The sequence below is a fragment of the Anguilla rostrata genome, chromosome 1 (assembly GCF_018555375.3).
Source record: "Anguilla rostrata isolate EN2019 chromosome 1, ASM1855537v3, whole genome shotgun sequence".
Classification (NCBI taxonomy): Eukaryota; Metazoa; Chordata; class Actinopteri; order Anguilliformes; family Anguillidae; genus Anguilla; species Anguilla rostrata.
This window is the reverse complement of record NC_057933.1, coordinates 32137893-32154691: the sequence shown is the minus strand read 5'-3', so window position 1 is coordinate 32154691 and position 16799 is coordinate 32137893. Positions and strand designations below refer to the sequence as shown.

Here is a 16799-nt window from a genome sequence, read left to right as displayed (position 1 = left end):
GTTTTTGCCTTGAGGGAATACAAAACACGTTTTTGCGTTGGGGGAATTTCTTCACATTTGGCATACACATCCACTTGGACTCAAGGATGAACTGATTAGCCTATATTTTGGTGGTCAAAGGTCAAGGTCACTGTGACCTCACGTCCGTCCCATTCTCTCGTGAATGCGATATCTCAGGAATGCCTTGAGGGAACTTCTTCAAATTTGGCACAAACGTCGACTTGGACTCAAGGATGAACTGATTAGATTTTGGTGGTCAAAGGTCAAGGTCACTGTGACCTCACAAAACATGTGTTTGGCCATAACTCAAGAATTCATACGCTAATTATGACAAAGTTTCACACAAATGTCTAATAGGATAAAATGATGAAGTGATGACATTTTATATCCAAACTGACTACTGGTTGGCGGAGGCATATAACCACGAGGCAGTATTTCAAGTTTTATTACATTACATTACATTACAGGCATTTAGCAGACGCTCTTATCCAGAGCGACTTACACAACTTTTTACATAGCATTTTACATTGTATCCATTTATACAGCTGGATATATACTGAAGCAATGCAGGTTAAGTACCTTGCTCAAGGGTACAACGGCAGTGTCCTTACCCGGGAATCGAACCTGCGACCTTTCGGTTACAAGCCCAGTTCCTTACCCACTGTGCTACACTCCGTCCTATTTATTGTCACATAAATGCTATGCATGCACTATATGTTGGAACTTAGCTCCATTTATGAAAAGCTTGGGTACTGATATGCCTTGTTATTGCATTGGCCATTGCACCTTTGGTCCCACTGGGGTAACAGTATTAGTTATTGCACTGTGGTGAGATCACTGAAACGCCAACAGGCTTTTAGTCTGATTAATATACAGCCAGGAACACTGCTCCCCAAAAAAGGCCTGCTCTGTGCCAGGCCAGTACATTTGTTTGTATCTGTGCATCTTTGCATGGAAAACTGATAGCTCCGAGTAATGGGCGTTGAGCGTCGACTTTTTAAATTGGGTGTCTAAATATTAGTCAGTAACTTTTACTATTTCAGAGGGAACTTAGCTGCAATACTGGCTGCAAATGTGAGTTGGGAATTTCTGCATAGGTTTCTTGCTCACAGCATATGCAGCAACAGTGATTGCACTCTGCTTTTCCCTTATTAATAGAATGTGTGCTGCGATAATAAAACTAAGTACTAAGAACTGTCTGATTAAACAAGCTATGTGTGTATTTGCATAGTCAATATTAATTTATTCATTCAGTTATGTTTATAAGGCGTTGTTATTTGACTAAATGCACAGATGTGTGGTTCATGGTAAAGTAATTGCAGAATCAGTATAGTGGTTAACCAAAATAATTTTTTGATTTCATTGATTAAACGCATGAATGCACGGCTGTGTGAATCATGTTCTCCACAGTCCTACAAGACTATAGCATTGAATATCACAGCCTGAACCGCACAGTATCTGTGCTCTGCTTAGTGATTGTTGAGAGCCACATTCTTGGTGTCTGCAGCCATTGGCCAATGCCTTCCCCACCCCTGCTTCTGATTGGCCACTGAATGTAGCACAGGAATCAATTGACACGTGTAGGTCAGTGTGCGGCGATATGGGAGATGATAACCGTGCTCACTCCACAAATCGGATGTTCCGTTCCTAGCAACAGCTGCAGGAGGGTTCAGAGCTCAAACAGGGAGGGATGCAGGCTTGTGTTAGCATCACAACATTTATCTGGTGTATGTTCAGAGATTCTGTCTTCTGGTCAGTTGCTATTTGTAATTCATCCTGGTATCAGTTGCACACAAGTTAAATCATGCTTAAGCTGAACAGGTTTTGCTAAAAGCTTGAAAACAAAAAAATTTATGTCCAAGCACTACTCTAATGCTCCCTAGTGGCTTTGATTTATTTATGCAAGGATGTAAATTGGACATTGTTTGGCTGATTTTTGTCAGATGCCCGGGGATTGGATTTTAAAGATTTACTTCCACATGTAGATAAATTAAGAGCCAAATGGGAGCATTAGAGTAGAGTGCAGGCTTTGTTTCTAGGTTGCCCATTCAGTAGATGCACCACAAGAACAGTTTCACTTTCTGTGGTGTGACCCGTGCTTCTTCTGCTGCAGAAAGCACCATAGATGGGCATTCCCATCTAATACTCTGTGTGTGGCTAGTGGCTGCATGGCTGTGTGTTTTTTGCTTTTTGTGGGATGGGTACTTGTATCACTCAAAATGGCATCAAAATGCAAATATCTGACAATTTTCAAACTGACAACTCTGTTTCCTCTGTGTCATTTGGATGGGCTGGAGCCTATGTTGGATATCTGTTTAATACAGTTAGTAAGATTTAGGAATGCTTCACTTTGAGAATACTGAGACATGACAACAGATAGGAATAGCAATCAAGTTAAAGGTAAATATTGTACAGCCCCTTGAATTTCCATATGGCTGTGGATGTTACACTGGATCAGCCAACCTTTCAAAAGCTGCACAAAAGCTAGCCATCACAGCCACTATGTAAAAAGAAGATAGACAAACGTCACATCTTCAGTTTTTGTCTTGACATCTGGACTGCCTGGTCCAGTGAAAGGGAAATGCCCCCTTGTTCAGCAGATTTCCGTGTGGACTGCAGTAGGGTGACAGGATAGAGGCCAACCTGAACAGGAAATGCTGACTTCAGCACAGCACAGACGTTCACGTCCAGTCCTAAAGGTCAAACAAAGCAACAGTAAAACTTCAGCAACACGATAGAGCTGTGTTTCAAGAAAGACAGATACTGTGTTACATAACTACAAACAATTACTGTATTTACAAACAGTGCTTCACTGATTTCCTCACAAACACTATGTGCAAAGTGCTGCATTGGAGCCACAGTAGATTAGTAGTAAGGTAGTAAGGTTTTCATAATTGTTTTGTAGAAATTTAGAAAAAAAAGTATGAGTTGTGCAACAGTTGTAATTTATTCAAATAATTTCTGCAAAGTAGTACATATTTCATATTTCAAGTCCAGGATGTGATTATTTGAAAAAAGAAACATTTTGGGCCATATTTACTAAGGATTTGCAGGGCTGGTTTTTGCGCTGGTAAAACAAGAAAAAATTTGGGTTTGGGTTAATGAATATGTATTTTAGGGCTTTCTTATGTTTGACATATGGGAGGAGAGAATGAAAATTTATGCATTTGACCTGCTACAGGTGATTTATCATAGCTGGTGTCCCCTGTGGAAAAGGTAATTGCATGTTTTTTAACGTCTGCGAAAAGAGGATGTTATTTTCAAGAATAAGATGAACATGGCAATTCATAAGAGTGTTAGATTAGGGGAGAGTTGCCATAAACAGTTTTTGGATTTAGCTAATTTATTTAGAAAATATTTAGCCTAGCACTATGAAATTTTAATTCAAGCAGCTTTGACATGTCTGCAGTCTAGTCATTAGCCATTTTAATTACATTCATAACTTAAGTTTTTTAATTAGGGAGAGCAGGTATTCATTAAGGGGAAATAATATCTTTGAAAAAAAGAGGGTAAGGACAAATGTGAAAAATAGATGTGTGACAGTTAAAGGGGTTAAATTATGGAATAGTTGTAATGAACTAAAAGAATGTAGTAATATGTGTAAATTTAAGAAAATGTTTAAAAGCATTACATTAGAGAAATACAGAAATATGGTGTGACCATCAATTAAAAATGAATGGCACTTATGATCTGTAAATGTTTGTCTATCTGTTTCTGTTTTGTGCTGATGTGTTGCTTTATTTCAGTTTATCTTTTTGGTTTGTTCTGTTAAATTGTTATTTTGGACAGAGTATGGGTAATGTTTGTATTAAGGGTAGGCACAATAAGCTCAGGCTTCAGCCTACACTTTTTTTTTCAGTGCAGAGAATATTATGTTTTGATTTCGTTTATTTTGATACAATGACTTGGTATTATTTAACCTTTTTTTCATAAATGTATGGTAAAATTGTTGTTAAGACCGAAAAAAAAAATAATAATAATAATAATAATCGAGTGGGATACAATTAAAACAAGGTTGATATGTCTGTATCTCAAGTGTCTAATAATTGTAACAGGAATTTTAAAAGTTTTTAGAAAAAGGACACTACATGTACAGTAGATGGTTTTCTACTCCATCTAGTGTCCCTAATCTCCAAATCAGAAGCCCTCTCCATGACCTCCCTGTGTACTCATTTTTTCTTTGGATGGCTCACATTGTTTGTTATAGCTCAGAGGTGGCATAACTGTAACACCTGTTACATTTATACAGATGGGGACATTTTTTGGTCACCAAGCATCCCATTTCCACTAGAATACTCTCCGAAAATAATAACTTTTCAAGGACAAATAACTTTTTTTAATGCGCACAATTTGATTTATTACAAATAAAAATAAAGCCTATACCTGAAAATTACATCTGGAACAGATTTTTACTTAGCTTGCTCAAAAACAGTTTTTTGGAAGCCTTTCTCACAAAGACTATCACATTGCTCCATTCCTTTGGGAGGCAGTAGAGGACTAAATTGTACAAACCTGAAATGGCACATTCGCATCCCATGTGTTGCCAACTTGCTGGTGATACAAAGCAGCCATTTTGCACTGCACACAAGGTGAAGACAGGGATTTATGTGGAAAATGAACCTATTTATAATTAGGCCTATATATTCAATACAAGATATCTGTGTATATGCATGCCCACACCCATCCACAGTCTGGCCTCACCAATAGACCAGAGCTGTGGGGGTGGAGGTCACAGGGAGTGGTGGCAGTGGCTAGGGTTTTCCTGTCTTCAAGCCAGGAACAAAGCATGTTATTTTATTTTGTGTCGTATAATAAAGGTTACACCCACATTGCACCTGTGTGTGGGTGGACTACACCGAGCCTTTAAAAGTGCACATACAGGACATACTGTTCTAGATCACTCCACCTCCTTTCTGCTGGAACTACTTTTGCCGAATGAGAGGCCGCCCCATCCAGTGTTGCAAATAAAAACTGAGACCATGCTGGATGTACTATGTACCACTCTAAATGAAGCCTGATCACAGAAGTTGTTGCTGTGATGTTGAGCATCACGGAATTCCACTAGCAATGAAAGATAAAAGAGCAACTGCTGCAGTGACTTCAATGGGAAAAGACAGATTTAATTGAAATAATTGATATTATAGTTAATCAGTAGCATTAAATTTAGTCAGGCTGTTATAGTAGCATTTTGACAGTCTTTTGAGAGATTCATTGGCAGAGAGGTGTCACATTAAAATGATTGTACTTTCATTATGTCACTAAAACTTAGCAGACATGTGGAACAATAATTCTAAGAAATGGCCCAAACTTCAATATCCTGACATTTATTGTTTTGTTATAGCCTATCTGTTATTCTTTCAAGTTATTTGAATTTGTTTATGCTTAATATTTAATATGTATTTTGGAGCATGCAGGCTTATAAACTGCCAAATAAGTATTTCCATCAGTGTGCAGTGTAACCAGGAGGAAAGTCTACTGTTGCACCTGGGCATTCAAAGACTTTTGTGCTTGACATTCCATCCTTGGAACTTTACTTTCACTTGGTACAGCCTATTACATAAACTAATAGGTTTGTAAGGGTTACAATGCTTCTCTAACTATATAATTATATATAATATATAATTAATCAATTTATTGTGAAAATCCAATAACTGCAACAATGCCACGCTGATTTAGATGGTAATGCAAATTAAAATAATTTTGGGTTAGGTTCCCTATACTATAATGTTTGCAGAGGTCAGATAACATATGACCATTCCTTCATGCAGAATCTCTCCAGATCCATCAGAGTCCTTGGTTTTTGCTTGTTGACTCTCCCTTTCAATGGGGACTAATTAATTTGGCCTGGGATGGCCATTACAAAATTTAATATGTGGCTGGTTGACCATTTTTGTTGATTTGGAGGAATGTTTTTCATCATTGTCCTGCTGGAAAATAAAACCACAACCTGTTTTAGCATCCTAGCAGAGGAATTTTGATCTAAAATCATGTTGTACTTGATACAGCCCTTATCCTTTAGGTTTGTCATATGATGGTACAATATTTAAATGCTATTCACATTGTAAAAATAAAGACATTTGAGCGTGAAAATTAATATTGAAATGTGAAAGGAACAAAAATCAGCGTATCTTTATTGCAGCTGTCTTCCGTTCAACCTGGGTTGTGTTAAACCAAAAATTAATCTCACATAAAAAATTAATATGCGCAACAATGTTATTGTATCCATTTTTAGATACGTATGGGTACCTTCCAAAATAGCTGTGCATAATACCACACGTTGTTTTCGGTGTTTCTAACAATGTATACTTATAATAGGCCTATGTCTAATTTTCACTTTTGTAATAGAGTTTTATATATCAGCGTAACCGAAAGTTTTGTCTCATTATTGCTGCATTACGCATTCAGTCTATGGTAGCAGTAAAAGACACTGCACCTGGTAAAATTTTATCGATGACTTTCGTTATTTCTAGGAAAATACTATTATTCTTGAGAACTTCTGAGCATGGCTAAGGCATATAATTGCTGATAGACCTAGCTGATATACTGTTTTCTGGGCGAGCGACAGGATTCATTCTGTCTCTGTCTGATTTAATCGTCCAAATGTGTTACTGCTGAAAATATTTCGGTTATATATGTTATTTTTGAAACAGAGTGTCTTTAATTAGGTTAGTGGTATTTTAGAATTAGAATATTTCACACTGTACCGTAAGCGTTCGTTGGTTTGCTTGTAGTTTGTGTTTAATGTAATACAAGAAAACACATACTGTAGAGTACAGAAAAATATACAGAGATAAAGATATAATGATTACACATTTAGGTATTGTAGCACAGTGTGATATTTTTGCATTATTTTTTAAATCTGATATCAATGTTTCACCTTAAATCTTCATAAGGGGCACATTTACATGCTAGCCTATATAACGGACCAAACCCATTTTATTCATTTTTGGAGAGACTCTGGATATGTTTCAGGACTCCTAGATATTTGAAGCCACTGTACAGAAAGCTTGTAATTCCCACTTGAATTAAAACAGTGAGTTTCTTCAGTCAAACAATTGATTTATAGTGAACTACATGATTATGTTGTGATTTACAGCAATGCATAATTTAGACATTTTGGATAGATTTGGAGACAGTGGGTACACTGCTTACTTGACAATTGCATTTGTGGCACGTTCGTTTATATTTCAAGTCTCTGTGATGCTCACATCTGGAGTTATAAAGCTTTAAATAGGGTACCCCTAAATGGGCAAGGATTGGCCAGATTTGACTTGTGCGTTAAGGGGTTAAACCTGTAGCAAAATAGCTTTAACACACTGTACTATAACTAAGAAATAATGGTACCAGTATCTTGATGTTTTATTAAACAAAATAAAACCAGGGAAGATCACGCAATGCCAGTGATCCTGTTCACAGCAGCAAACTGACATGGCGTTGTTCAAATGAAAGAAAGAAAAGCTGTAATGTGTCATTAATTCACAACAATGGCATGGCTTGGGTGGGACTGGGTGAGTTGTGGTTTCATCATGTTTTATATACACTTATTTCAACCATTTATCTCCTGATTATGATCTCCAAATTAGCATAGGTTTGACTTGTATTGTGTGGACATTGCTAAGCAACGAAATAGCAAGTCTGTCCCCATGTGACATGGTTGTAACCGATACATATGGAATATAAATATAACATACATATAGGGGTATAGAAGAGGCAAACCTGGTTTCACCTCACATATGATTAGTAACTGGCCAAAAAATGATGTAACGGCAACAGAAAATCTGTTTCTTTTGCTTTCTGCAGAAAAAAGATTTCTTTACTCTTCCCTATTGACATGGGTATGGACAAAATAAGTGTATTTAAAACATGACAACCACAACTCATCTAGCTAATCCCCCACACATACCGTTTTTGGCAATAAATAAAAAAACATGACCTTCCTAATTGGTTGCTGGTTTAAACATCCATGCACAGTATGTTCCTTTGAACCGACAGCATTTTGTAAATATAGCAGATATTAAGGATTCATGCAGTTATTTTTCATTGTTAAAATTGTATTGCACCTTTGTTATTACTGTCATGTGTTATGTTTGATGCAGTTTACTGTGAAGCTAGAACATCACCACCATTTTTTTTCTGATGGTGGAATATTATTATACTGTAATCTTGTACATAATGCGGGGTATTAGTATCTCCATGTACTTGTCACTTAGGGCATTGAAAATACTCGCTGATATGCGCTGGATGAACATAAGATTTCCCTCATAAATAGTAACATTTATAAAATGTCATCCCATCCCCATTCAACAAAAGATTATAGACTGTAGAGTACAGAAAAATATATGAGAGTGAGTGATTACATATTTTGGTCTGTGTATCACACAGTTTCACAATGTTTTTGCATAGTTTTTCAAAGTGATATCAATTTTTTATCTAAAACTATCACAAAAGGCAAATTTATATGCTCTATAATGGACAAAAGGCATTTTGGACAGGTTTTGGACACGTGTCTAGGAGTGTATGATCCAGAACATACATATTACATTACATTACATTTATTTGGCAGACGCTTTTATCCAAAGCAACGTACAAGAAGTGCATTTTATGGTCATAGACAACTACTAAACACAGGTTCAGTAAGATACAATACTTATTTTGTACAGCTATTTCTAAGGGTTAGAACATAGGTTTAATTATGTGATCTCTCAGTAAATAATTTCTAATTAAAGGTAAATAACTTCATTTTTGCATTTTTCCTGAGGTAATAGCATTTCTGGCACTATTTCTACCTGAATTATGAATATGAACTAATCTAAATTAGCAATTACTATTGTAAATGTACAAGTGCCCTGCTTCATTTAGGTAATTTCCCAAGTCTCTGTGATGCTAATGTCTGGAGTTATTCATAAATAGAACACTACCTTAGTGAATGTAGATTGGCCAGATTTGGCATCTGCACGAAGGGGTTAGTAATTGTTCATAAGTTTATTAAATAAATCCAAAGATTTCTTTTTCATTTTATGTAAAGGCAACAGCAAATTTAATACTGTTAAGTGCGTGCGTATCACATTCCTACCGTTTTTAAAAAGGAAGCTAGTCTGCTTCGACCAAGATCACAGACACCAGAGGAGAACTTCTTGATTGCCATTGCAATCTCACAGCTCCTGGAGTTGTTATGAAGCGGTGCTAGCACCCACATTTTTCATGGGGTTTCTGCTAACATCAGTGTCAGCTAGCTAGATTGCCATGCAGTGAAGTTTTTGGAGGCCTGTCAGCACTGTTTGTATTAGAGACTATCCTGAAAATGGAATGCCTCCCTATAGTAGTAGGCTACATCAGAATAAAAACTAATTCGATATTTGGAGTGCTCTGCACATTAATTTATTATGCGTAAAGTGATTCATTTATTATATGTATACACATAACCTACCACTAGAAAAATCATTAAATTTGTCACTCCCCCCTGCATAGACTAGTTTACATAACTCAAAGCTAGTGATAATTTATTAAGTTGGCCAGCTATCTGTTTATTCATGCTGAATTTGATAGGAGGCCTACTGCCATTTTTTCACAAAAGTTAATGGATAGTACCAGTTGATGTAGACTTGTGCTTTCATTTGTGATAACATTATTAGCAATAGGTAGCATTTAGCCTAGTAGTCTAAGCAGACTAGTTGTTATATGCAGTGCTGTCGTTGTGCTGAATGGGAGTGAATGTGATTGGGGAATGTGCATTTCGGTTCCTGCAATTTCTAAAACATCCATAGATCTCATTTGTGAAAAACAATAGCTGTGAAACAATCATTTCTTGTAAATTCTATGGGTAAAATACTTCTACTAATCAGTATATGCTATTATATATCTTATCATCATGCTATATTATTGGGAGCTTATTTAGCCTGTTTTGTAATATTGGGGGGTTGTAACCCCCCATCTCCCCCATAAATTACGCCCTAGCATTTGGGTCAACATGCATTCTGTGCCACAATTGGGGACGTGTCAGTAGGAACATTCAGTGCTGTGTAAGTTTGGTATTCTGTGTAAGTAATTGCTTTTAATTCTGTAGGTCTACTCACTACTCAGGCAATTTGTCATTGCAATACGAAGGCATGGGGTAGGAAGACACATAGTGTCTTGGATCCAGACCTGGACCTAAGGAATCAGAATGTCCAATTCCTTCAAAGATTTGGTCCTCAATGACAGAAATGACCTTCCCAAATTCGGTCCCCACCGCTTTTAGTTGAGGAACTGAACTGCTGTTGCTTTGGTCAGCAAAGCATGCCCTGCTCAAGCAGATCAATGCTGTCATTGGCTAAAGGCTACTACAGACACCCAAGCCCAATGGTGAAAATGGTTAAATAAGAGGAGTAGCTGCAGGTCCAGCAAATGGCAAGTTTTAATTACTGAGAGCTGAACAAAAGGAACAAATCCTTACATCGAGGTGAGTCAGTTCCTTTCATCCACCCTAAAGATTTGTTTAAAAGGAACGAATCATTCATGAACGACACACCACTACTATTAGGTGACAGTAGCTATCCATTAAAATCATGGCTACTTACTCCATACATCTAGCCCAGAACACACTGATAACTTGCTTTTATTTGTGCATTTGGCCGGGCAAGGTCAATGATTGAGCGAACCTTTGTAAAGTTGAAAATGTGGTTCAGATGTTAGGACCGGTCGAGTGGTACATTACAGTATAGCCCACAGAAAATCAGTGCATTTTTTGGTTGCTGTACACAATTTAGATTCTCTGATTAGCCTACCTGCATGTCTTTGGACTGTGGGAGGAAATTGAAGTACCCAGAGGAAACCCACATGGACACAGGAGAACATGTAAACTCCACACAGAAAGGCCCAGCCTGAGATGTAATCCTGTACTGTATCCTGCTGTATAAGCAGATGTAATTTAAAAGAAAGTGCAACAGCTGTTTAAATGGATGCAAAAATACACAGGAAAGTAGGAATTGGTTGACTGAGGTGTTTCTCTGGTGAGTATATATACACATCTTATCAAGTGCATACATACATCTGATAGAGATTTGAACCCAGGACCTTCTTGCTGTGAGGCAACAGTGCTATCCACTGCACCACCATGCCACACCCAGCACCCGCATATACATGGAAAATGCATTTTGTTTAAGGGGGAAATAAATATGAAAATAAAATCTATTTAGTCTCACATTTCTTTTGATATCATGAGTAATGGTTCATAGAGATGCTCTTAGTGTGCTGGCTCTTCAGCCATGACAAAGTTACCAGTTAGCTGTGGTGTTAACGCACTGCTTAAAGGGAAAGAAATGTAGCAATCTGATTGGCAGAAATGAAACCAAACCTCGATCACACCCATTATCGAGGTTTTTGCAGGTGTGAATTTCTGTTTTATGCAAATAAGCAACAACATTGTCGCCCAGCGAGTAGGGGCGGAGGTGGGCAGAAAAGGGGGCTTTAGGCACCCCAAAAGTATTCCTGTAATCGTAAGGACAAATCAGCTTGTCATCCTGTAGAAAAAATCATGAAATGTCCCACCCCTAATTTATTCTTAAGATATCATAGGGAAAATTACAAAAGTTATTTTATGTATTTTATATATATATATATATATATTTTTTTTTTTGCAGAACTCCATCCGGCACAACCTGTCTCTCCACAGCCGCTTTGTGCGGGTGCAGAATGAGGGAACTGGAAAGAGCTCCTGGTGGACGATAAACCCGGATGGCGGGAAAGGGGGCAAGGCCCCTCGGCGGCGTGCTGTATCCATGGACAACAGCAGCAAGTATGCCAAGAGCCGTGGCCGTGCTGCCAAGAAGAAGGCTGCCTTGCAGATATCCCAGGATGTTGGGTCTGAGAGCCCCTCGGGTCCCTCCAAGTGGCCCGGCAGCCCCACGTCACGCAGCAGCGAGGACCTGGACGCCTGGACAGACTTCCGCTCCAGAACCAGCTCCAGCGCCAGCACACTCAGCGGCCGGCTCTCACCCATCCTGGCCAATCCCGAGCTGGATGGGGTGCCAGATGATGATGACCTGCCCCTCTCCCCCATGCTGTACTCCAGCCCCAGTGGCACATCCCCCTCAGTGGCCGCCCCCGGTCCTGCTGAGCTCCCCCGGCTCGCTGACCTGACCGGCACCATGAACCTCAATGATGGACTGCACAACGACATCCTGGATGACCTCCTTGACGATGTTGCTCTGACCCCGCCCCATGAAGCCTCTCCAGGCACCGGCGGGAGTGGTGACAGTGCAGTAAGGGGTTCAGGCCTCAGTGCTGCTGGCTATGCCAGCTCTATCTTCGGCCCACCGTCATTGGCGGGCCTGCGCCCATCACCCATGCAGACCATCCAGGAGAACCGCCAATCCTCCTTCTCCTGTGGCACACACTTCACTGCTGATACCCTGCAAGACCTGCTAGGCTCTGCCCCCCATGCCCACAGTGATGTAATGATGACACAGTCGGATCCACTGATGTCACAAGCCTGTGCTGCTGTGTCTTCACAGAACCCTCGGCGTGGCGTCATGCTCCGCAGCGACCCTATGATGTCCGGCCAGGGTGGCTCCGTGGGGAAGCCCTCAGCCGTCCGTCACCAGGCCCAGCGTCAGAGCTCCTTGCCAGCTGCATGGAGGGCTGGTTTAGTCGGAGAGATGAGGGACCTGGTCTCCCTCAAGCAGCAGGCCCTGTCCCCTGGAAACAGTCTGTCTTTGCACCAGGGCTCGTCCGACTCCTCCTCGTACTCCAGCCTTCAGCACTCTGCCCAGGACAGGTTCCCCAGTGACCTAGACCTGGACATATTCACGAGCAGCCTGGACTGTGACGTGGATTCCATTGTCCGCTCAGAGCTGATGGATGCCGATGGGATAGACCTCAGCTATGACTCCCTAACCTCTACTCAGAACGCTGTGACCCTTAGCATGGGTGGGTTCACCAGTGCCAAGCAGGCCACCTCCCAGAGCTGGGTGCCAGGGTGAGGACCCAGGGGTTAAAAAAGTAAGCTTTTACTGTGTAATCATGTTTTACTCGAACTCTAACTGTGCACAAATGGTTTAATCTCAGGGTACCAAGCGCTGTTCTAATGTATTACTTAGGTTCTACTTACTGGTTCTTAAAAATCTCACTCTGTTTTAACCATTGACTGTAGAAAAATATGGGCAAAGTCACAGTGATGTCACAGTTTGACTGTCCATGGGCTTGGTGAAAAGCATTTTGAAGCCTGGGAAGTGTAGTTTGTGGGCGCCGCCATGTTGTACAAATTGGAGGCAGAGACTGCGCAGTAGGGACATGAAGTCCGGTTGTCCACTAAGCGTGTGAGATGCAGTGACTTGGTAGTGACACGAACTGTCCCTGATTCATCCACAAAATATTACTGTCTTGTCCAAATAGCACAATAACTTAACAAATCGACATATGGGGAAACATTAGGCAAAGAAAAAACACCTATTGCGACTACTTTTTTTTGTGGAAAAAAATTATTGACTTTGTATTTTGACAATATTGTTACTATTGACTTACATTAAAACGGGTGACTGAAACACCTATACTGATACAACCCCTGGCGCTAGTGAGCAATGTCTCTCAACAAGGCAAGGAAGTGAGTTTAAAAAACACAGCCCAGGTTTGGCTGCTTGGTTCTAGCCAGTGCTTAAGTCTGACTGTTCACCAATGTCTTACTAAGGGCCCTTTCCAACCAGTCATCCTGTTAAAGTGCTGTTCTATTGCATGGACCCCAGTGTGGTAGCGGCAGCTGCACAGGGTGATGCACGATTGGTTCTAGCTTTACCCAGGGATAGGAGGGGTTCAATTGGCCAGGATTAGAGCAGTTTATCACTTAAAATTGGGAAACAACATTCTATGGTCACATAAATGCATGCTAATGGAAACAGCTTCTGCCATATTGTTCTAATATTCTAACTGAGAGTTTCTTCAGTGTTTCTGTGCAATTATCAGTGTTAAGATCTCAGTTTCCTATTGACACCAACCTGTCAGTGTCCTACCTTTTCACTGCATGTGACTCCTTCATGTCAAAGCATGGTATTTTTAATATGGAAAATATATTAACCCCAAGAAATAAGGCACAAACCATAAGAGGAGAGATTGAAGTTACTGCAAAAATACAGGCGGGTGACAAAATAAAGGAAAAACCTGAATAAATGAGGGGAGAAACATCAAATATGGATGCTTCCATACAGGTGTACTGCATGATACAATTAAGTCATTTACATCTTATCATGCTTTGTGGCATGTATAAAAAATGCTGAGTAGGCCCAGTTGACCTCAATTGTGGATCAGTATGGAAAGAGGAAAAGATCTTTGGAAATGTGACTTTGAAAGAGTGATATTATTGGGACACAGATGGCTCAACTGGCTAGTGTATCAATAGGAGTGATACCCTAAAGTGATACCCGCATTTAGTAAACCTTCATTTGACTAGGAAGTCACATTGAGATTAAAACCTCTTTTACAAGTGAGACCTAGCCAAGACAGGACCAAAGCAGTATAAAACAGCATACAAAACAACAGCAATGACAACAGTAGCACACAGAATAAAACAACCAACATGATAAAATACATAAACTAAAACAGTGTTAAATAAGTTCAGAGTTTAAAACAAGAACAGGTCATAGACAAAATATCAATTATCTGTCTTTTAAAATCTGGTAACGAGATGAGATAATCAAGTTTGAGTTTAGCCTGCAGCTCGTTCCAGGACCATGGGCCTTGATAGAACAAGCTCAACTTAACCGCCTCAGTTCGGACAGCAGATACCATACAGTGCAACCACTTTTGAGATTTTAGTTTGTGACTACCTTGCAGGAATAAAAACTTGGAGTTTATGTACCTGGGCAGTTTACAAAGGATAGCTCTATAGATAAAAATATACCAGTGCTGCATCCTACGTATTGCAAGGGATGGCCAATCAACTAGGTTGTACAAAACACAGTGATGGGTCCTATAAATAGAAATTGTAATGTATCTCATGGCTCAATAATACAGGGGGTCGAGCTTAGCCAAAGTAGAGGGGCAGGGAAATCTATAAACAGTATCACCATAGTCAAGCTGTGGCAGGAAAAGCCCGGCAACTAAAGTTTTCCTTGAAGACATCGAGAAACAAGACTTCAACCTGTACAAGAAGCTGAGTGTGAATTTCAGCTTCTTAGCTAGACATTCAATGTGATGTTCAAAATTTAGTATTTTGTCCAACCAGATTCCTAAATATTTATAGCTGTCGACAAATACAATGGAAATGCCGTTTAGAGTACTAATGATTTAGATCTATGGGACAGACATCAGTAAATAGGGTCAGAAAATTGTGGTCGAAAGTGCACATTCGATGACTGTAAGGTTGGCAAAACTGCCATGAAATTGAGCTTGAATATTAGCTTTTGTAATTTGTTAGAGTTCGAATATATTTGAATATAATTTGCCTATAATTCACAAAAATAAGCTGCTTATTGTCGGGCGCAATATGCACGTGACGCTCCCTCTAAACTGGCCTGCGCGTTATTTTCCACATGCCGGCAGTAGAATAGAGGACATCGGTGAACTTTCAAACTAGGTTACTACATCTGGGGCCTCATTTATAAAACGTATTTTAGATCAACTTTGTGGCGCATACGTAAAAAATCAAATCACGGCAAAGTAGTTATTTATAAAATTTCAACATTACTCGATTTGACCGTGGAAACGGTTGTGACCCTACGTCAGGTCTTCACTTTGGGTATACACGCAAGTTCATTTTATAAATGAGCCCCCTGCAGTTTCTTCAAATGCATAAAGCACTTTCTCGTGGATGTAATTTGCCACAACTCGGCATTTATTAATCACAATAATAGGGAAATGACTATTTATAGGAAATCCCTGTTTATTTCTTAACACAAAAACTATTAAAACGGCTAATACCTGTAGCCTAAAACAACATAAATTACTTACTCTGTTTAGTTTAACTTCTTTCGTCATCCAATTTTATAAAAATCTTCAGAACAGAAAGGAAACATAGCCTGCCATGGGTACGTTATTTAGCCTAAATTGTTAGCTGACCAGACCTGTTGAACGAAGTGAAAAAAGAAGACTGGCTCACGAGGCTAGCTGACCAGTAACGTTAGGTGTCCATGGAGCTGAAAGTATCACCGGAGGTTATTGGCAAGCAAAACCAGATGATCCACTTGCTCTGGATCCAGGGCAAAAGTTTTTTGTTGACAGAGGAAGTAACGTTAGCACAGGAAATGAACTTTGCGTGCATGAACATGATTCGCCGCATGAAATTAAAGCCTGTATATTCATGTTAATTACAAAACGCAGGATCCAAAACTAATATTCGAATGTTCAAAATTAGGTTCGAACTTAAAAAAAAAAAAGATTTTCGAATAGTTTTCGAACTTCGAATATATTTTGACAGCCCTAATGACCGTGATGCTCGTGCATTAGCGCGATGTTCAGGAAAAACAGAAGAGCAACTCTTTCGCAGGTCACTGAGAATGTTAATGCAGGTTGTGATCAGACTGTGTCAGCAAGAACAGTCCATCAACAACTACATATAGAGGGATATTATAGTAGGGTTGCAGTGCATAAACCCCTCATTACAAAGATGAATGCACATTTGAGAGTTCAGTGGTGCAAAAACCATAGGCACTGGTCTATAGGGATGTCGGAAAAAAGTGATATGGTCAGATGAGGCATCCTTCACTATATTCTCGACAAGTGGGTGAGTGCATGTGTGGTGTACACCAAGAAAACGGAGCAGGCCTGAATACTTGACTCCTACAGTGAGGGGGTCCAGTCCGGTGACTCTGTTATGCTGTGGGGGGTATTTT

General features: G+C 39.6%; 1 protein-coding gene and 1 long non-coding RNA gene across 2 annotated transcripts in view; one reads left to right on the top strand and one right to left on the bottom strand.

Moving 5' to 3' along the window:
• Positions 1 to 16799, top strand: part of foxo3a (forkhead box O3A) — a 44425-nt gene that overhangs the window by 20750 nt on the left and 6876 nt on the right. The window contains exon 2 of the mRNA XM_064335016.1: positions 11619 to 12978. Coding sequence (XP_064191086.1) covers positions 11619 to 12959 — 1341 coding nt within the window. The 3' untranslated portion in view covers positions 12960 to 12978. The remainder of the gene's footprint in view (positions 1 to 11618; positions 12979 to 16799) is intronic.
• LOC135254667 (uncharacterized) lies at positions 430 to 16053 on the bottom strand. The gene is made up of 2 exons (XR_010329946.1): positions 15919 to 16053; positions 430 to 2693 (listed from the first exon to the last, which is right to left on the bottom strand). It is a non-coding gene; the product is annotated as an uncharacterized LOC135254667 (long non-coding RNA).